This window comes from Canis lupus, chromosome 18 (assembly GCF_011100685.1).
Source record: "Canis lupus familiaris isolate Mischka breed German Shepherd chromosome 18, alternate assembly UU_Cfam_GSD_1.0, whole genome shotgun sequence".
Lineage (NCBI taxonomy): Eukaryota > Metazoa > Chordata > Mammalia > Carnivora > Canidae > Canis > Canis lupus.
Window position 1 is genome coordinate 17,423,242 of NC_049239.1, and position 22,378 is coordinate 17,445,619.

At 38.2% G+C, this 22,378-nt stretch overlaps 1 protein-coding gene across 9 annotated transcripts in view; it reads left to right on the plus strand.

Annotated features, from left to right (window-relative positions):
• Positions 1-22,378, plus strand: part of FBXL13 (F-box and leucine rich repeat protein 13) — a 204,400-nt gene that overhangs the window by 124,278 nt on the left and 57,744 nt on the right. For all 9 annotated transcript variants that reach the window (XM_038562793.1, XM_038562790.1, XM_038562794.1 and 6 more), the window contains 5 exons: positions 11,094-11,192; positions 11,736-11,853; positions 11,954-12,116; positions 18,528-18,647; positions 19,414-19,540. In XM_038562793.1, the coding sequence (XP_038418721.1) occupies positions 11,094-11,192; positions 11,736-11,853; positions 11,954-12,116; positions 18,528-18,647; positions 19,414-19,540 (627 nt within the window). The remainder of the gene's footprint in view (positions 1-11,093; positions 11,193-11,735; positions 11,854-11,953; positions 12,117-18,527; positions 18,648-19,413; positions 19,541-22,378) is intronic.

The window sequence follows — 22,378 nt, forward strand, 5'->3', positions numbered from 1 at the left end:
CCTCAGAGTCTTTTCTTGGTAAGGGTGGAGTCTGACATTTCTTTAGTTTTTTGTTTAAAGATTTTCTTTATTTGAGAGAGAGAGAGCTCACAAGAGCCAGGGGTTGGGGGCCAAGGGAGAGGGAGAAGTGGACTCCCTGCTGAGGAGGGAGCCTGATGTGGGGCTCGATCCCAGGACCCTAAGGTCATGACCTAAGCTGAAGGCCGACTCTTAACCAACCAGGCACCCCTGCCATTTCTTTAGATTCAGGGGAAGACGAGCCTAGGAAACTATGAAATACTATGGTGAAAGTATTTTCTTCATAAGTTATTTTTCAGTCACTAGACACAAGTCAAGAAAAATGAAAAGGGACAGCATCCCAGAAATGTCCAAATGACTCAGTGCGATAATAATTAATCAGTAGTGCTTGTACTGCTAAGTCTCTCTGGGACCCGTGAATCTTAAAGGTAGGTTGTGCAAACTGCGAACAAGAAGATTCCAAGGTCATTTCAGTTCTCCCTGGGCTTCTAACCTCCCCTTCCAGAGAGGCAAAGATCATGGAAGGCCTTACTCGTTCACCTCCGGGGATTGCGGTAGAGGTGGGAGAAAGTCACAGAGCCACGTCCAGGAATGAATGTACTAGCCGAATGGAACGGAGAGATTGCATAAGTGAAGCAAGGGGAGAAAGCAATTTCTCTTTCTTTCTCTCTCTCACACAGCAGAAGGCAGTGGGATGGGCAAAGGAGCCCCAGCCTGGAGTGGGGAGCACTGGGATCTAGTCCTTGCTATCCCCCTCACCGCTTGTGCAACTCTGGACAGTCACGTGGTCTTCTGCCTCAGTTCCCTTATCTACACAATGGCTCGTTTGGGCTAGATGATCTCTGAGGTCCTTTTAGGCTTTAGGATCTTGTGCTTCTTTCTGTGTGGATGTCTGGTCCTTGGCACAGAACTGAGAGTGGAGGCACAGTTTTGCTAGGTTATCCAATAGGTAGTTGGAACAGTAATAGTTGTGCGACCAGCTACACCAGTTGCAAATAAGCAGATTATGTACCAAAATTTATTGGCGACAGTTAAATTCAAAATTATAATTCATTTATATTTGTTTGATTCCATTTTCCTTTATTATGTATTTTAATGGATGGTAATAATTTCTGTCATTTTTTGGGTACTGACTGGGTGCTAGGTGTTGAGGTTTTTCCTTATTATTTTATTATCTCATTTAATCTTTATAAATAACTATATGAAGTGGGTATCATAACTCTCATTTTAGACATGTGGAAACTGAAAAATGGTGTGCTGGCAAATATTTAACAACTGGCAGAGAGCAGGAAAAGCCCTGATTTTCAATGATTGATCATTTCCATGGTGTAAATACTCTCACCATTAACTATTTCAAGTTTCCAATGAGAAGTCATTGAACAGAGAGTTGGGAAGAGAGGTACCATGGTATACCATGAGGTAATATTTTCATTATACAGATACAATAAACAATATCCTCAAGAGCATAGGTAATAGTAACACATAATAAGATAATTAGGAAGTGACAAGTTTGAGTATTCACTAGCTTTGTTGATATAATTTACTTAAAGTTTATATGATTTATTTTTTAATCTGGCTGTATTTTTTGGGGGGGATTTATTTATTTGAGAGAGAGAAAGAGAGCATGAGCAGGGGGAGGGGCAGAGAGAGAGGGAGAGAAGCAGCCTCCCACTGAGTGAGGGGCTCCATCTCCCAGGGTTTGAACTCTCAGGGCTCCATCTCACAACTCTGAGATCATGACCTGAGCTGTAACCAAGAGTCAGATGTTTAATCGACTGAGCCACATAGGAGCGTCTAATCTAATTTAACAACAGGCTTGCAGAGCCTAAAAATTCAACAGTTTGTGCTTGCAAGCTGGTATTAACTGGCCCCACACATCACTTAAAATGAAGACAGAGTAAGTAACTCGCCTAAGGTCACACAAAAAATGTCTGGCCGAGATTAGAACCTTGATCTCACTAATTCTGAAGAATAGGCTCTATACCAGCAGACTGTAATTTGTAAAATTGTAAAGTGCTATATACTGCATATGGTAAAAAAAAAAAAAAAGTTGCATTTCCTATTTGAAAAAAACAGTAAGTGGTCTTAAGTGTCATTAATAAGAAGGAGTTCTAGTGGAAAAACAATCATGAATCAGAATAGCCACCGTACAATTTCTGCATCAGTTCTTGTGCCTCAGTTTCCCTGTTAAAGGAATGCTTTATATCTTTTCTGAATCACACTTCAAACTGTGTTGGGGGAAAAAATAAAATTCATGAAAATTGTTTTATATTTCTTGTAAGATAGGACTCATATAAATTTAAATGGTTGTTATGATATTAGTTTGAGTGTAACTTCATGCTAGCCATATTGAAAATAAAAATAGAGAAATACAACAAACACCTACTATTAGCATCCATTGCTTAAGACAATCTCTTTGTAGGCAAACTGTATTAGGATGTTTATTACGTTAAGCAGTAAAAAAATGAAACATCTGGCAATGATTTTTAGATCTTGAAAAATCAGATGGCAAAATGAGTCTCAGAGGATGAAGATCATGTTTCATACTCCTGAAAAAAGGTTTGACAAAAATTTTAGTGCTTTCTGAAAAACCATACTTCTTTCAGTTTCTACTCTGTTCCCTATCTTAGGATGTGACTTACAGACAAAATTTCATAAACTCTTCACAAAACTCTCCTTAAGTCTTTGGACCTAGGTGAAGCCTGTGGTTAGAGCTCCAGCTGCAAGCCACCCTCTAGCTCAGTTAATCTAGACAAACCGAGTAGCTTCATGGATCATTGTGTTGGAATAAGAAAGAATTATGGTTGTGATTCTCTTAGTCAAAAAGGAGATAAATGTCCATTATAGTACAGGAGAAGCTGTGAGTAATTTGGCCATTGGATGAGGAAAAGAACAGGATAGTGTACTCTAAACAAGAATAATAAAGTTTAAGAAGGACCAAGGCTGCCTCTACAGATCACAGCCCTGAGTCATTGTGTAGTGAGCGCACAGAGTTGCCATGCATGCTTGCCTTCCTGGCATCTGTAGGCTTCACTAATCTTGTATTCTAATTTCTCATTCACATTGGAAGATGAAACTTTCTTTTTTATGATTGGCTATCCGATGTTTTTAGATAAATACAGTAATCTTTAACAAATGACCATACTGATTACCTCCTTCCTCCGCCTTTGGAACTAGTAATTTTAATTTACATTCTACAAAAAATTTATTCAACAACTACTTAGTCTACTAACAAACAGTTGTTATATCATCCGGTGCTCCAAGCCCCTGTGTTGTACCATAAAGGACATGATGGATAAGATGCTGTCTGTGTTCCTTGGCAAGAATATTAGACATGTGCATAAGTAGTTATCATACAAGGCAGATGATGCAAATTCAAACTGAGGCCTATGGTGTTTGGTGTTCTGGGGCCTAAGAGGAAGAAACACTCCTACCTGAAGCGATCCAGGGAGGGTACCTAGGAGAAGTGCGTTAGCAAACGCAGAGGAGGGGGTAGCCATGAAGAACATCTAGACTGGAAAGTATGGGGTCATGAGAGGGATAATAAGTAGGCCTCTCTTCCTGTCACCACAGGGGACACAGTATTTGAAATCCTGTCAAGGCTTTTTAGCACAGGTCCTGGGAAGTATTGCTATTTTAGAAGCTTGTGGCACATTTGAATGCAATAAAACAAAATGTTCCATGTTTTGGGAAAAATCTTTGTCTTTCTCTCCAACCACTCATTCCACTCGCTAAGCCAGTCTTCTTTGAGGTTACCTGGAGGTCATGAAGGATATATGGATATGACTAAAGTCATTACATTATCCATTAGTCATTGGTTACAGTGTTGTTCAAATGAGAGAAACAGCTGGAAATGGTACAGGAACACAACTTGGGCAATGTCTACCTAAGATAGATATTTCTAGCTGTCACAGAAGGTCTGGCCCTACATATATCTCTTTTCTGTGTTGCTGAGTTAACTGGTCCAGAGACAATGTTGTAAAGAAGTGGGAAGTGTGAACTTAGTACTATGCTAATTCTCCTTGAGCTAATTTCGTTCGTTCCTTCCTTCCTTCCTTCCTCCCTCCCTCCCTCCCTCCCTTCCTTCCTTCCTTCCTTTCTTTCTTTTCTTTCTTCTTCTTCTTCTTTTTTTTTTTTTTTTTTTTTTTTACTATCCTGGAGGAGCAAAGAGGGATCTGAGCTAGTCCTTGGTGCTCACACTTTGGTTTTCATTTTGTATTGCTCACTGACAACTCATTTCCTTCACAGACAGCTCTGTCCTGTCCTGCTCATGGGTTGAGACCCACCCAGAGGCAGCTGGAGAGAATTTCCTAGGATCACCAAAACTTCTCTATCCCCAATCAGCAGCAGTAGCTGTCTGCTGGGACTTGAGATTGGAACAGCATTGGTGCGGCCAACTTCCCAACCAATGGGAGTTCAACCAGCAGAGAGCAGAGTGAAAAGGCTCCAGTTGGTGTCCAGACTAAAGCCATTTAACAACTAAACAAAGAGAAATTAGATCCCAAGTTTTGTAAGAATACTAAACAGAAAACGCACAGGTATCAGCTGTGGCAGGGCTTGCTTCTTAACATGGTGAAGTATTTTACTTTTTCCCTAGGAGAGGAATTTTTAATTTCAGGCTTATATGACCATTATTTCAGTGAAGAGAAAGGACAACTAATGGTTGGCCTAAAAGATTCTGGCAAGAATATTTGAGTCATAAAATATTAGCCAAGCATCTTTTTGGATATTCTAAAATAAACCATGTAGAGAACCAAGCATTTCGTGCCAAGACAAAACTAAAAAGTTCTTCTTAGAGGTTTCCCCCACCTCTTCTCTGGATACAGTCTTATTGGTTGATAGCACCAAGTGTCTGGCTGCATTGCAAGGAATCACTCAGCTGTGGCTGATTACTGCTATAATTTTTTCCCTTGTTCAGAAAATCTTGTCATGAATATGTTTCCAAGACAGCAAGAAAGAAAAGTTTCTTTCTTTCTTTTTCTTTCCCCCAGGGGAAGCCATTATTTGAAACACTAGTGGTAGGGTAATGGCCCAGGATTTGAGATAAAGGGGAAGAATTTAGAAGTATTGTAAAAAACAACTATTCCCATCCCTTGAATTGTGTGTCCTGTGGGGATTGGTGGCCTCTAGATGGTGTGACTCAGTATCATTTGTTCATTCATTCAGTACTTGTGGAGCACTCACTCTTCCTGACATGGTCCAGCCCTGGGGACAAATCTCACGACTTCTCTGAATACCATTTCATTTCTTTATGTGTGTGATGCGAGGGATGCACTAGAATGATCTCTCAAGGTCCTCTACCTCTAGTTCTTGAATCTTCACTTCTCTGTGGGAGCACAATGCACTCAGGAGAATAGTAATAAGAAAGCATGTGTCCAGTATTACATGCCAGACACTGTGCTAACTAACCACTTTTACATATACATTATCCCATTTTGTTTTCTTAAGTAGTTCCTAAAAAAAATTGGGGTATTATTATACCCATTTTACAGATGACAAAACTAAGTGTCAAGAGAGGTTGAGTTGCCTTTTGTGAGAAAGAAGCAGAGCCAGGCTCAAACCCATCTCTGCTGACTCCAAGCTCTCTGATCTCCAGATTTTTTTTTTTTTTAAGATTTTATTTATTTATTCATGAGACAGACAGAGAGAAAGAGGCAGAGACACAGGCAGAGGGAGAAGCAGGCTCCGCACAGGGAGCCCTACATGGGACTCGGTCCCGGAACTCCAGGATCACGCCCCAGGCTGAAGGCAGGCGCTAAACCATTGAGCCACCCAGGGATCCCCTGATCTCCAGATTTTTAATGTTCATTCACCTCCCCTGGAATTTTCTCTGGGAATACTTGTAGAAAATACCTCATTCTTGCCTTATGGGTCTTCCGTTAGCTTTCCCTCCCTCCTTACCCACTATATAATTCTTATTTATCCCAAGGGTGATTTTGCCACTTTATCCAAGTCTAGCGCTCCCACTGCTTTGCTTTCACTTGTCCTTTACCTTTGACTTGGAATTGTTTTCAATTTTTGTTTGTAGTCAGATTCTGTATTCTTTCCCAGACTTTATTTGTCTTACTCCCAAATTTAATTCATTCGGCCCCAAACAGTTGTCCAACACAGTAAGAAATTTTAAAAAGAGTGTAAGTTCATTTATTTGGGGGGGGGTAATTAAGACATGCAGATTATAGGAAAGGGTTATGGCTAAAATAGAGCTTTAGGCTTGTAAGAGAAAGAGAAGGAAAGTAGCTGGAGTCATGCATTGGAACTTGAGAAATAGTCAAGGCTTGGGTAGAGGAAAAGAGAAAGAGGCAGAGGGAGGTACAAGGTCAGAAAAAAGCAGAGAGGTCTACTGAGTACTGGAGAAATCAGATGTCTTTCTGGCTGGGGCATCTAGGTTTAAAAACCTATGGCAGCTGGGATGGGACAGTTGAAACGGATGTTGTTGCTGAAGAATATTAATCAGAAGGAACACTGGATTAAGAGTCTGAACATCTGTGTTCTTGCTCTGTCAATTTTTAATCTGGGGAAAAACGATCAAGGAACCAGAGCATCTGTTTCCTTATCTCCTGGAGCCTATCTCAGCATATAGGAGAAGTCCAAGCTCCTTGGAATAGCCTGCCTTTCTCTGGCTGTTCCTACCTCCAGCCATTTTGTAGTAGGTCATCAAGTGTGAGCAGTCACTTCTGAGTGGAGACTTCCATAACACTGGATAATCACATTCCCTCTCTGAAAAATGATTTCTCGCAAAGCTACACAGGTTAAATAATACTCAGACACATGCATTTAAAAATAGAATGCTTCCCCTACTAATGTAGTTATTCAACTTTGAGAAACTGAAATTCCTTAATTAAGTATTTGGAATTGAAACTTTAAAGGCTTGAAGGTTTCTGTTTTAAATTCACAATATGAGGTGACAATAAGATCTTTAAGCTTTCCTTTTAAATTTTGCCTGGTTCAAATACTTAGTGGTGCCAGATAGAGTGGATAATCTCAAAGATGATGATATGGATAAAAATGTGGCCAGGCAAGTTCATATGATCAGCCAAAACCAAGCAGGCAAGAGCAAACAACATCAGCTATGAATCTCAAATGTTCAAAGCCCCCAAAGTAGCTGTGATGGTTAATTTTATGTGCCAGCTTGAATGGCCCATGGGGTATCCAACTATTCTATTAAACATTATTGTAGGTTTGTCTGTGAAGGGAATTTTTTTAAGATTATTTATTTATTCATTCATTCATTCATGAGAGGCACGGAGAGAGGCAGAGGCACAGGCAGAGGAAGAAGCAGGCTCCCTGAAGGGGGCCTGATGCAGGACTTGATTCCAGGACCTCAGGATCACAAACTGAGCCAAAAGCAGATGCTCAACCACTGAGCCACCCAGGCGTCCCTGTGAGGGTGTTCTGGATAAAGTCAACTTTTACATTGGTAAACTGAGTAGAGCAGATTACCTTCCCCAGTTTGGTTGGGCCTCAGCCAATCTGTTGAAGGTCTAAGTAGAACAAAGGGCTAAGAAAGAGAATTCTTATATATAAATTTCTGTGTGCAGCTCTATTTCTTTAGGATAATTTTCTCAAATTCCTGGGCCAAAATAGACATTGTTCAGATATTAGAAACATATTTCCCAAAAACTCTTTAGAAAAAAACTGTTCTAGTATCTCAGTCCATTCAGGCTGCTATAGCAAAATGCCAGAGACTAGACAGGCTATAAACAGCAGGCATTTATTTCTCACAGTTCTGAAGGCCGGGAAGTTCAAGATCAGCACTGACAGATTCAATGTCTATTTAGAGTCTGCTTCCTGGTTCACAGACAGTGCCTTCTCGCTGTAACCTTACATGGTGGAAGGGGTAAGGGATCTCTCTGGGGCCTCCTTTATAAGAGTGCTAAATGCAATCATGAGAGCAGAGTCCAAAATTACCTCTGAAAGGATCTATATCCTGATGACATCACCTCCGTGAGGGTTTAGGATTTCAATATATGAATTTTGCAGGGACACAAGCATTCAGAACATAGACTAAATATATTTCTACCTGAGGCAGCCCCTCAAGGTTGCATGCTCAGACCCTGCTCTCAAGGGCTTCCCCTGGCCTTTGACCAAGTACTCACACTGTCATGTGTGCTGGGCAACAGAACCTAGCTATACGCATGGTTCTCCTAATTCATTCACACATGCTTCCATTTACTCACGTAGTAATATTACTTGATTATCTACTCAGTTGACACTCTAGGTACCCTGCTGGGAGCTGGGGTACAAGGGAGTTAGTTCAACAATTAAATATAATATAAATTTAACTATAGTTATGATACTTAAACAGTGCTTTAAGTGTCTAAAAAGACCCTGGCCTAATCTGAGGCTCAGGGACACTTAAGGAGAAGGCGGCATTTGAGCTGAGCTCTGGTTGTCCTGAGGATGTGGCACTCAGTTCCCTAACTTTTGGCTAGTCCTTTTTAAATAGGTAGAGGCTTTAATGACAGAACCTTGGAAGTCACCTTGAGTGACAGATGGTATACATGAAGTCTTCAGAGGTCTCCTAAGAGGTCCCTTATAGCTGCTCTTGCTTGTTCTCTGTCATACTGTTGTGACGATGACTTTGCAGGGGTGTTCCCTCTGCTGTCTCTTCCTGGGTGGACTCTCGGTCTAATTATCACCACTCTTACAGTGAGTGAGTCTAAATGCCATCTGATTTCCCATCCATCCTATTTGTTATAGGAAATGAAACCTAAATAAATTATTTTAAGAAAATTCATAATCAAATGCATCTGATCCTTCGATCATTCAGTATTTTGAATATACTCCACTGCCGCTGCTTCCACTAATGTGGATAATAATGGCTGAAAGAAAAATCAATACTACAAACCTGCAGTAATCAAAACAGTGTGGTATTGGCATTAAGATAGACATAAAAACCAATGAAATAAAAAAAAAAACCACAATGAAATAGAATGAAAGACCAGAAATAAACCTACACTTTTATGGCCAATTGATTTTCAACAAGGGTGCCAAGACCATTAAATGGGGGAAAGAATACTCTCTTGAACAGTTGGTGCTGGGGCAACTGGATATCTGCACACAAAAAAATGCAGCTGGATTCCTACCTCATACCAAATACAAAAATTAACTCAAAATGGACCAATGACTGGGACACCTGGGTGGCTCAGCAGTGGCATGTCTGCCTTTGGCTCAGGGCGTGATTCTGGGGTCCCAGGATCAAGTCCCACGTCGGGCTCCCTGCATGGACCCTGCTTCTCCCTCTGCCTGTGTCTCTGCCTCTCTATCTCTCTGTGTCTCTCATGAATAAATAAATAAAATATTTTAAAAAATGGACCAATGACCTAAATATAAGAGCTAAAATAATAAACCTTAGAAGAAAACACTGATGGTAAATCTTTGTGACTTTGGATTGGGCAATGGATTCTTAGATATAACTCCAAAAGCATAAGCAGAAAGAGAAAAAAAACCAGGTAAATTGGGCTTCATCAAAATTAAAAATTTGTGCATCGAAGGACATTATTTAAAAAGGGAAAGACAACCCAAAGAATGGGAGGAAATATTTGCAGATCACCTATCTAAAGGTCTAGTGTCTAGGATATATAAGGAACTCTTACAAATCAAAAACAGAAAGACAACCCAATTAAAAAATAATCAAAGGGCTTGAATAGACATTCGCCCAAAGAAGATATGCAGGTGACTGATAAACACATGAAAAGATGCTCAATATCATTAGTCATTAAGGAGATGCAAATCAAAATCGCAATGAGGTACCATTTCAAAACCACTAGGAAATTTTTTAAAAAGGAAAATATGGGGGACACCTGGGTGGCTCAGTGGTTGAGTGTCTGCCTTTGGCTCAGGGCATGATTCTGGGGTCCTGGGATCAAGTCCCACACAGGGCTTCTTGCAGGGAGCCTGCTTCTCCCTCTGCCTATATCTCTGCCTCTCTCTCTGTGTCTCTCATGAATAAATAATAAAATCTTTTAAAAAAATAAAGGAAAATGAAAAATAATGTTGGCAAAGATGTGAAGTGGGAACACTCTAGATTGCCTGTGGAAAGTGAAATAGTGTAACCACTGTAGAAAACATTTGGGTGGTTCCTTAAAAAATTAAACATAGAATTACCATATAGTCCAGCAATTCTGCTCCTATGCATACACTCAAAAGAATTGAAATACTGGTACTCAAACAAATAGATGTACATGCATATTCATAGTAGCACTATTCAAAATATCCAAAAGATGGAAACAACCCAAATATTATTCATCAACAGATGAACAGTTGAACAAAATGTGGTATATTCATTCAATATTATTCAACCATAGGGGTGCCTGGGTGGCTCAGTCGGTCAAATGTCTGCCTTTGGCTAAAGACATGATCTTAGGGTTCTAGGATCGAGCCCTGTGTCAGGCTACCTGCTCAGAGGGGAGTCTGCTTCTCTCTCTCCCTCTGTCCCATTCCCTTCCCTCCATTTATGCTCTTTCTCAAATGAAGAAATAAACTCTTAAAAAAAAGAATATTACTCAGCCATAAAAATGAATAAGGTACTGATACATGATGCTACAGCATGATGCTAAGTGGAAGAAAGGAGACGCAAAAGGCTATATATTGTATGATTCCACTTACTTGAAATATTTAGAATAGGTAAATCCACAGAGATAGTGATTTCTTGGGGCTGGGAGAAGGCGTGTGTAAGAAGAAACTACCTAATAGATTAGGTGTCTTTTAGGAGTGATAAAAATGTTTTGGGACTAGATAGAGGTTGTGGTTGCATCAAACTATGAATGGTTAGTGGCCCATTTAAGTGATTAATTTGTGTTATGTGAATTTTGCCTCAATAAGAAATTAAACAATAAGTTAGCTAGACTTATTGTGGTAATCATTTCACAAAACATACATATAAGAAATTAAGTATTAAAGAAGAAAAGACTAGATTCTTTCCCTCTTACGTCTGCCATATTTAATGGTTTCAGTTTTAAAATATAGTAGCAAAATCATGACATACCTTTGGTTATTTATAACTTCTTTAGGGTTTTATTAGGTGTCATGCTAATGGGTTCTCCCATCATTTTCATCTACTCTGTACAATTCAGATTTCAGTCCAAGGCTTCAGGAACATTGCAAACAGCTGCACTGGAATTATGCATCTGACCATCAATGACATGCCAACTCTGACGGACAACTGTGTAAAAGTAGGTAGTTGCAAAGTACATTTTATTCTCAGTCCTAATAGATGGGCACATTTTTTAGTGGCGTGAATTACTGAAAAGTATGAATGGGATTTTCAATTTAGTTGTTTTTATAGTAAGAAAATCATTAAAAATTTACACACCCACACACACACACACAAACATTTGAACATTTGAATCCTTACACACCCTACAAGAACCTTTGTTTCACAATTAGGATATTTTTGTTTCAGAGATACTGTAGCCTAAGCATAAACTTTGAGTTTTACACGTCAAACTTCTAAATGTAGTAATATTTTTCAGCATTCCATTTTCTCATGTTGTCCCTCAACTTCATAACATGATTTAATTCTGATTCCTCTCCATTACTCAAATGTAACTATACTCAAATATATTAAATAAAAGTTCCATTGTCTTTGAAATTAGGAAAATTTAATAGTTAATATGTCTGCTTCTGAAAATATTGAGAAAAATAAATAACCTCATTACTTTGCTAAGCTTGTTCTATACACAGTGGTAAATTTAATCATCTTTTTTCTTCTAAAGGCGTTAGCTGAAAAGTGCACTCGTATTACATCAATAGTTTTCATTGGTGCGCCACATATCTCTGATTGTGCTTTTAAAGCTCTTTCGACTTGTAACCTCAGAAAGATCCGATTTGAAGGTCTGTGATATTAAAAATGGGGTTCAGCATTAATGTTTAATTTTATTCTTGGGGAATTACAAATACAATACTTGTCTTCTGTTTGTTTGTTTTAAAACAGGAAATAAAAGGATTACTGATGCATGCTTCAAATATATACACAAGAATTATCCAAACATCAATCACATTTACATGGTAGACTGCAAGAGAATAACAGATGGTAGCCTTATGTCGCTTTCACCTTTGAAGCAACTAACTGTGTTGAATTTGGCAAATTGTATAAGGTAATGAGTCACTCAGTTATATATTCAAGAAATATTAATTATCTAGAATGTGCAAGACCCTCTCCTCAAGATGCTCACTGGTCAGTAAACATGAAAATCTGTGGCAACACCAAGAAGGGGCACCCATGTGGAATCATGGGCCCTTAAAAGATTAAATGAATTCCCAGGAACACTTAAGGGCTACTTTTCCTAGTGAGGGTTCTCATGGCTAGTTCAGTTAACAGGCCTTTTCCCAAATGGGCTTTGTTAGCTGCTTAGGAGGAATCAATCTTACTGAAGGGTTTCCTCTTGAGTACTGGTTAGATTTTTCCTCGTGTGGATTCCCTAACAGATGAACAGATGACAAATTCTTAATAAAATAAAAGTTGAATTTCAGCCTCATATTTCACTCAAGTTTCTACAGATTAACTACTTTAAAAATAAATGGAGGTGGGGATCCCTGGGTGGCTCAGTGGTTTGGTGCCTGCTTTCGGCCCAGAGCATGGTCCTGGAGACCCAGGATCGAGTCCCACATCGGGCTCCCTGCATGGAGCCTGCTTCTCCCTCTGCCTGTGTCTCTGCCTCTCTCGCTCTCTGTGTCTCTCATGAATAAATAAATAAAATCTTAAAAAAAAATAAATGGAGGTTTTCTACTTCCATAGTTGACAAAACATTTCAAACGACCCTTTGCCACAATTTATATCCTTGATGAAACATACTTTAAATACATTGCTGAACCCACAAAGAGTAAGAGAAAGCTCTAATATCTAATATCCTGATTCTGCACCAGCCTCTCAACAAACATACTCTGAGATGAATAATGAATAGCAAACAAACATAAAAGGTATTGCTGCTCTGAGCATAGATGTTTATGTCACCATTGCCTAGGCTCCTGCAAGAAGTTAATTCAATGCTTCCCCGGAGGAGAGCATTTTCTATTTAGGCCTCTAGGATTCCTCAGATTAAGAATAAAATATAGCTGCTCACAATTAAAAATTGTTATGTATGAAGACATGAGACACCATGAAAAAGAGTCACCAGAAACAGCAAAATAAATTTGACCTTCAAATAATTCAGATATTGGAGTTATCAGGCATAGGATATTAAGCAAATGTGTATGAAATATCTGAAGAAATTAATGAAATCAGAAACATTAGCAGGCAACAAAATATGATAAAATATTTTTTTTAGAAAAAAACAACTTTAAAAAATACAAAATATAAGAGTTATTGAAATAAACTCAATGGATTTCCAGATAGCAGATTAGAACTCACTGAGGAGAAAAGTACAGAGATGGAAGATAATTCCTTTCATGATAGCAGAGTAAAAAAAAAAAAAAAAAAAAAAAAGATAAAAAATAAAATATGAAAGAGTATATCGTAGGATAAAAAGACAGAGAAAGTTTAGTATAAAAGTTTCAGATTAGATTTTAAAAAACTCATCTATAAGAGATAAGCTTAAACAGTAACTTTGAGAGTCAGAGAATATACATTTCCCTCAACACACATCAGTCCTTTTTAAAATGGACTATGCATGAAGTTTTAAAACAAGTTTCAACAACTTTTAAATTATAGGTATCAACAAACTCTATTTCTCTTACTACAATGCTATTAAATTAAAAACCAGTAATGAAAAGGTAAATTAAAAACATATACATGTTTTAAAAGTAAAAATTCCAGGGTATCAGAATCACTGGAGGAGCTGAATAAAACTACAAACACCTAAACCCTACCCTAGAGCTACTGAATTTGAATATTTAGGAATGGAATCCCAGATTCTGTATTTTTTTTTTAAAGGATAGTCTTTTTTTAAAAAAAAGATTTATTTATTTATTTATTTATTTATTTATTTATTTATTTATTTATGATAGACATAGAGAGAGAGAGAGAGAGAGAGGCAGAGACACAGGTAGAGGGAGAAGCAGGCTCCATGCCGGGAGCCCAACGCGGGACTCCATCCTGGAACTCCAGGATCACGCCCTGGGCCAAAGGTAGGCGCCAAACCGCTGAACCACCCAGGGATCCCCTGTATTTTTTTTTTTTTTAAACAACACAGATGCTTTTGATGAACAGCCAGATTTGGGACTAACTACATTAACCAATTAACTGGGAACATTAACTGAATAATCCTTTTCTATTGACTTTTGATGCCTCCTGGATTATAATATAAAATTATATATACATCTTTGCAAATTTTAAAAATTATTTATTTATTTATTTATTTATTTATTTATTTATTTATTTATTTAAGAGAGCATGAACAGGGGACAGGAGCAAGGGAGAGGGAGAAATAAGACCCACTGGGCAGGGAGTCCAACTTGGGTCTTGATCCCAGGACCCCAGGGTCATGATGCTTAACCAACTGAGCCACTCAGGCACCCCTGCAATTTATTTTGTTGTATTGTCATTTTATTTTAAATGTGTTTCTCATAGACTACTTATAATTTAGAGTTATTTGTTAAACCAATTTGACAATCTCATCTTTTAATAGGAGATATTTTCAACTTATTTATATTATTATAAATTATTATAAAACTAATATATTAGGACTTCTTTGTGTTCTATGTCTCTACTATTTGTACTTTTTACCTTTTGTTTTTATTTACTTTTTCTTTTTTAATGTATGGAGTATGTTTTGCTATTTTATTTTTTTATTTTTTATTTTTTTAAAGATTTTATTTTATTTACTCATGAGAGATACAGAGTGAGAGAGAGAGGCAGAGACACAGGCAGAGGGAGAAGCAGGCTCCATGCAGGGAGCCCGACGTGGGACTCGATCCCTCGTCTCCAGGATCACACTCTGGGCTGAAGGCGGCGCTAAACCACTGAGCCACCGGAGCTGCCCTCTTTTGCTATTTTAAAGGCTTTTATATGTCTCTGATTATTGCTTTATTTATTGTTATATCTCTCAAGAATCCTCTTTATTTAAAGACTGAATCCTGGTTCTTCATTTTTTATCTCATTTATTTTTAATTCTTTACCCTTCTGCATTTCAAAGGAACTTTTCAAATATGCCTTCTACATATTCAGTTTTCTAAAAGGGTCAGTTTTGGTTCTGATGACTTAAATTAGGTTATTATACTTATCATTGAATTTTTAGTTTCTTTGCCATCTATTCTTTTTTTCTTTATTAATTTGAGTATAGTTGACACACAGTGTTACATTAGTTTCAGGTGTACAACTTAGTGATTTGACAAATTTATACTTTATGCTGTGCTCACTATCTGTATATAGCTACCATCTGTCCCTTTACACCATTATTACAATATCATTAACTGTATTCCTATGCTGTGCCTTTTATTCTCATGACTTATTCATTCCATAACTGGAAGCCTGTATCTCCTCTTTATCCGTTTAGCTCATCCTCCCAACTCTCTACCTTTGGCAACCATCCATTTGTCTTCTGTATTTATAGGTCTGATTCAACTTTTTTTTTTTTTAAGATTTATTTATTTATGACAGACATAGAGAGAATGGCAGAGACACAGGAGGAGGGAGAAGCAGGCTCCATGCCGGGAGCCTGATGTGGGACTCAATCCTGGGACTCCAGCATCGCGCCCTGGGCCAAAGGCAGGCGCTAAACTGCTGGGCCACCCAGGGATCCTCTGATTCAGCTTTTTATTTGTTTATTCATTTGGTTTTCTTCTCTTTTGCTTAAAATTTCACTTATAAGTGGAATCATATGTTTTTTTAGATTTTATTTATGAATGGAATTATATGGTTTTGTTTTTGTATGATTTATTTCAATTAGGTCCCTCTAGGTCCACCCATTTTGTCTCAAATGGCATGATCTCATTCTTTTTATGGCTGCATAATATTCCATTGCGTATATTGTATAATGTGTGTATATATACATAATATATATGTATATACATACAACATTTTCTTTACCCGTTCATCTATTGATGGACACTTAGATTGCTTCCATATCTTGGCCATTGTAAATTATGTTGCAGTAAACATGGGATTGATATATATTTTTTGAATTAATGTTTTCATTTTCTGTGGGTAAATATCCAATAGTGCAATTGCTGGATCATATGGTAGTCCTATTTTTCATTTTTTTAGGAGTCTCCATACTGTTTTTCAAGGTGGCTGCACAATTTATATTCCCATCAATAGTGTACAAGTATTCCTTTTTCTCCACATCCTCACCAATACTCACTATTTCTTGTCTTTTTGCTGCTAGACACTAACAGGTATGAGGTGATATTTCATTGTAGTTTTGATTTGCATTTCCCTAGTGATAAGTGACATTGAGCATCTTTTTGTGTGTCTGTTAGCCATCTGTAAATCTTTGGAAAAATGTCTCTTCAGGTCCTCTATCTCAATTGGATTATTTGGTTTTTTTTGGTGTTGACTTGTATAAGCTTTTTTTTTATGATCGATTGATTTTTTTATCTTTTTACAAAAGTTCATTCTTAAATGTACAACAGGATCTAAGACAACACTTTATTCTAGCTGTAGGTTACATTAGTTTCAGGTGTACAACTTAGTGATTTGAGGACAGAATACAGATGTTTAAACAGGAATGGAGATAAGAATCACCATTGCCTCAGGTACAAGGAAGAGCTTACTTTTTGCCAGATTTCTTAATTCCAACTGTGGCGAGGGGCCCTTCCCTGTGGCCTTTGCTTTTAGCTCCTCAATTTCTTCTGCTTCTCTTTCGGTATCTGCTTGAATGCCTCATCTTCCTTGTCCATCTCCGTGGCCTGCTTCTTGGGCTGCTTCAGGGGCTCCTTCCTGCCACCTTTGTGGCTTGACATGGTGCCCACTGCCCCTTCTCCAGACCCTGTCACCAGGGGCCAACTTTTATAAGATCTTTATATATTCTGGATACTAATCCCTTATCAGATGTAACTTGCAAATACCTTCTGCCATTCAGTAAGTTGCTGTTTTATCTTGTTGGCTTCTTTTGCCATGCAAAAAGGTTTCATTTTGATCTAGTCCCTCAATAGTTTATTTTTGCTTTTGTTTCTCTTGCCTTAGAAGACATATCTTGAAAAATCAAGATATATAGAAAAACACTGCTATGTTTGCCATCTGTCTTATCTCAGGTCACTGCCTTTTCATCGTAGAATGCATCTGAGAATATTTGTGGTATAGCCAGGTCACTTATTAATTCCTACTGTTTGTTTAATATGTTCTAATGTTTTTGTATTTTCTTTCAAAAATCATTTTCAAAGGTATGCTTTCTCAAGTCTTACAAATCCTATGCTGTATTTATTTTCTGGTTAGTAATAAGATCTCTCAATGACTACTCCAGCCCTTGTATTTGCCAATAAATAAGTCAATCAGTTGTGTTTGTACCCTCTTTCTCCCTTTTCTCCTCCTATTCCCTCACCCATCCACCCACCAGACCCTTAACTGCTTTCCCACGTGCTGCCACCATCTCCCTGTCCTAGTACAGATGAAAGGTGAGTTGATGGACACAGGAAGTATCCACTTAATATGGCCCATGCAGCTTAAACAGGCCCATTCACCTTCTGTCCGTACTTCGCAGTTCTTTGTAAATTTGACCAAATACAGGGCATAAAAGCTGTCAGCAGTCAACATATATTGCTCCCAAGGCTCTTCTCATCAGTACACCTACTTGTGGGGTTGTGCTGTGTGAAAGCCACCCCTCTTTGGATGCAATGTGCAATCTCCTGTTGTGCTTTATTTACTGAAATGCTTTTTAGAAAGAGCTGGTGGTCTCCACATGGAATTAGAAATAAAACTCCCAATGGAAGACAAGGAATGGATGGGCCAAACAGATCTCCAGGCAACTATAAAGCATGGTTGGGGCAGGGGATGGAGATGGCCCTGACACACTGGTATCTCTGAATTAGGGGTAGAAAATATGGGAAGACTGAGGTCAAGGTCTTCATCCAGGTTTCTGTACTTCAGCAGAAAAAAATCCACACTCATTAGATTTCCAGTCCAGCTAACTTGACCTTGTATTTTGTGAAAATTCCTTCATTATTCTGGCAGTAGTTTGCCTGTTAGTCTTGGTTTTCTCTCTTTCCTAAGTTTGGGTGTTTTGCTTTTGCAGGAGAGACTGCATCAGGAGCTCCTTAACTGGATCACATTTTAACCCAAGAGAAAGAGATCTTAAGAACCATCTGTCTTGTTAATAATTCTAATAATTATGCCATCAAATTGAATGAGCAGTAGACAGGAAGAACATTTTATTTTATTTTATTTTATTTTTATTTTTACTTTTTTTAGGAAGAACATTTTAATTAGTATTTCTCCCATTACTATCATTTGTACTTTTCCTATAACACTAAAAGTTATATAACCAAATTTGGTTTTAAAATATCAACACAATGCCAGTATAAAGATATTACCATGCTATTTTAGAACATATTGAATGTAGTAGCTATTATTTAAGTAGTACTCTATAGATTTACATATAAAATCACATGTAAAGCTTTCCTCTTTCCTACAGAATTGGTGATGTGGGACTAAAGCAATTTCTTGATGGTCCTGTGAGCACAAGGATAAGAGAGCTGAATTTAAGTAACTGTATCCACCTGAGTGATGCCTCTATTGTGAAACTATCAGAGCGGTATGATAAAAAAATAAAATTTTACATCATATCATTAGTAATTGTGTATCTGCTAAAGCAGAGATCAGAGATAAACCTTCAGAGCCATTTTGGAAACTCTTGGGAGACCAAGAAACAGGTCTAATACTCAGTGAGATAAAATAAAAAACACTGGAGTTGTAGACTAGTCTTTTGATCATATCTGAGATGTTTCTCATTAATTTCACATTAGACAATGTTTGAGAGGGAGTCATTAATGAAGTTGTCACTATCTAGACGTGAGTGACTTCTCTGCACCTTTCAAGGACATTATCTCTATCTATGTAAACCTTTACTCTCCCAATGGATGTTCTAGTTGGTGGGTTTGTTCTTGATCCTCCTTACTTGTCAGAGATCTTGTGTATAGTAAGAGCCAATTCCTGTAGCAAACAAGTAAGGGATAAGTGGAAATTTGACCTTCCACTTTTAGTGGTCATTCGTCCTACTTATATGATAGTTTTTTGTATGCATGAAGTATTTTTTCTTATTAGAAGCTGCAATATGAAATGAAACCACAGATATATATAGTATATGTTACATATTTAATAATATATCATAATCCACCTCCAATTCATCCTACTTTGTAATACCAAATTATTTTCCACTTTTAAGTTTACTTTTATTTTGAGGAAAAGAAAGTCCTTGCTTCAATACCATTTACTTCTCTCAGACAGTTTTGATTACTGTCTGAAATTACTACTGACACTGTGATTAAAAGCTAAAATTAATTCTTCGTACTCTCTTTCAGTTGCTCTAATTTAAACTACTTGAGTTTACGAAATTGTGAATATTTGACTGACTTAGGAATTGAACATATTGTATACATCTTTTCCTTGGTATCGGTAGATCTCTCTGGAACAAACATCTCTAATGAGGTAAAGAAAATTTTCAAAAAAAATTAAAAAAAAAAAGAAAATTTTCAAATTAATTCAAGGACTTTTATTGTTTTCAGCAATATAATCATTTTTCATTTTGTAAACAATGACGAGAACATCAATTATTTTTATTTCCTAAATTATTAGATTATAAAAGGTAAGATTAGGAATATTGTTTCTGGAATAGTGATAGTTGAGGTTATTTGTAAATCAATGGTCTTGTTTCTCTGCTTATAAAATGGTAAACTCAGTATTTTGAGCAAAGTCCTGACAGGTTGGAATGTTACATGATAGATCTGAAATCTGTTTCATTATAGAAGTTTGGTAATGTGGAAATAATATATTCCAGTTGGCTTATGTATGTTTTTCTTATGGACTGAACATTCAGTAAGACTAGCTGAGTGCCTTAAGATCTCACTCTTTAGTTCAAAACTAAAGTCTAAAAATGGCCTCATCAAATCTACAAAAGGATACATTTTATTTATTCATTTTAAATTTTATATTTTCTTTTTTATTTCAATTTGCCAACATATAAACACCCAGTGTTCATCACATCATTTTAAGGAACTAATTTCTGGGGTACCTGGGTGGCGCAGTCAGTTAAGTGTTGGACTCTTGGTTTGGCTCAGCTTGTGATCTCTGGGTCCTGAGATGGAGTCGCTTGTCAGGGTCTGTGCTCTGAACATAGTGTGCCTGGGACTCTCTCTCCTCCCTCTGCCCCTCCCCCATGCTCTCTCTCTCTAAAATAAATAAATAAATCTTAAAAAAAAAAAAAGAGAATGGATAAAGAAGATGTGGTTTATGTATACAATGGAATATTACTCAGCTATTAGAAATGACAAATACCCACCATTTGCTTCAACGTGGATGGAACTGGAGGGTATTATGCTGAGTGAAGTAAGCCAGTCGGAGAAGGACAAACATTATATGTTCTCATTCATTTGGGGAATATAAATAATAGTGAAAGGGAATATAAGGGAAGGGGGAAGAAATGTGTGGGAAATATCAGAAAGGGAGACAGAACGTAAAGACTGCTAACTCTGGGAAACGAACTAGGGGTGGTAGAAGGGGAGGAGGGCGGGGGGTGGGAGTGAATGGGTGACGGACACTGGGGGTTATTCTGTATGTTAGTAAATTGAACACCAATAAAAAATAAATTAAAAAAAAAAAGAAGCTCATTTCCTGCAAATGGCTGATATACATGAGAGTTGAAACTGAGTTCACACTCATCCTATCATTCCAGCACTGCCCCACTTACTAATCAAAAGGAAGATAAACCTGGAAAGATTTGCCAGGTTTCAAAAAGACTTTAATGGGCTGTAGTTAGAAAAGGAATGCATTGGCTTCTTTTGAAAATCAGTGCATTGGGATGCCTGAGTGGCTCAGTGGTTGGGCATCTGCCTTGGGCTCAGGGCATGGTCCTGGGGTCTGGGATCAAGTCCCACACTGGGCTCCCTGCATGGAGCTTGCTTCTCTCTCTGCCTGTGTCTCTGCCTTTCTCTGTCTCTCATGAATAAATAAATAAAATATTAAAAAGAGAATCAGTGCATTGGAATGAATATAGGAAGACAATAGAGGTGAGGATCTCCCATCTGCTTGCTAAATCCCTATTTATCCCTCAAGCTCATCAAATATCACCTGAGGCCACAGCCCCAGCACATCCTTTAACATGACCTATTTCTCTTCATTTCTCATTGCATTACTGATATCTGTGCTGTGTCCATTCTTTCCTGACATTTAGTGGGCTCTGTTAGATGTAAGACTGTACCTGTTTATTGGTCTTGGTTCTTTCCTTTATCTAAGAGTGAATTTTGATTTGGTCTCCATTCTGCTAGATGATTTCCTCTCCCTTTCCTTGGTAGTGTCATCTATGTATGGTACCAGTGGGGTGGGGGCAGCTACATGTAGTCAACTCATTATGATGGAGACAAGTCTGATCTTGTCAATGTTGTCTTCTGTCCAAGCTGGAATCCCCTGGGATGTCTGTGGTTTCCTGTTTAGTTAGATCCCTGATGTGTCTTCCTTGTCCCAGTTCCAAAGTTCCTTTAAGTCTTCAGGCTCCTTTGATATGTATGCCTTGCTCTGCACCCCTCTGGGTCATGCTGGGGGAATCTGAGGCTGTTTTAAGTCCGTAGTCCTAGACATGCCCTGCAGACATTTTCCTGCTCTTACCTCTGGGTGCATTTGCTTTCAGGCCCAAGCCTCACCCTTCTTTCACCCAGCCATAGAGTGGCTGAGTCATGTCCTTGTGAGGAATTTGTGAGCAATTGGAGGTTAAGAAGGGGAAGAGGCCAGAGCTTACTTCCACCTTTCTTTTCATCATCACCATCAGCTACATTTCCTTTATAATCTTCTCCGTCCAATCAGGCCTCCTGTAGTTCCAACTTTCTTGGTGACCTTGGCCCCTGGGGTCTAAAAACATCTCTTCTCATTGGTCTTCCTGCGTAGGGGGAGTAGTGGCTCCCTGTGGCTGCTCACGCCTCTAGATTTGTCATCCTATTTGGCTTCTTAGTTTCTCTGCCACAAATGTAGCCATTCCTTGTCACAATGAAATGTCCTCAGTTTTATGCAGAGTTATTTCTGTTTTCTTCTTTAGATCTTAGCTGATACAACAGCAAGCACAGGAAACCTCTGATGCCTTCTTGCTTTTCACAACCCTACCAGGGAAAGGTAGAATGGACTCCCATTCACCAGTCCCCAAACCTATCAGGAGGTTCCAACTTTCTCTCCAGATAGAGTCCAGGGAGGTCTAGAACAGGGCCCTGAATGAGGGATCCCCCAGCACTTCATTCTTTGCTTCCCTCTAGCTCCTCCCTCTCCTACTCTTTCCTTCCACCT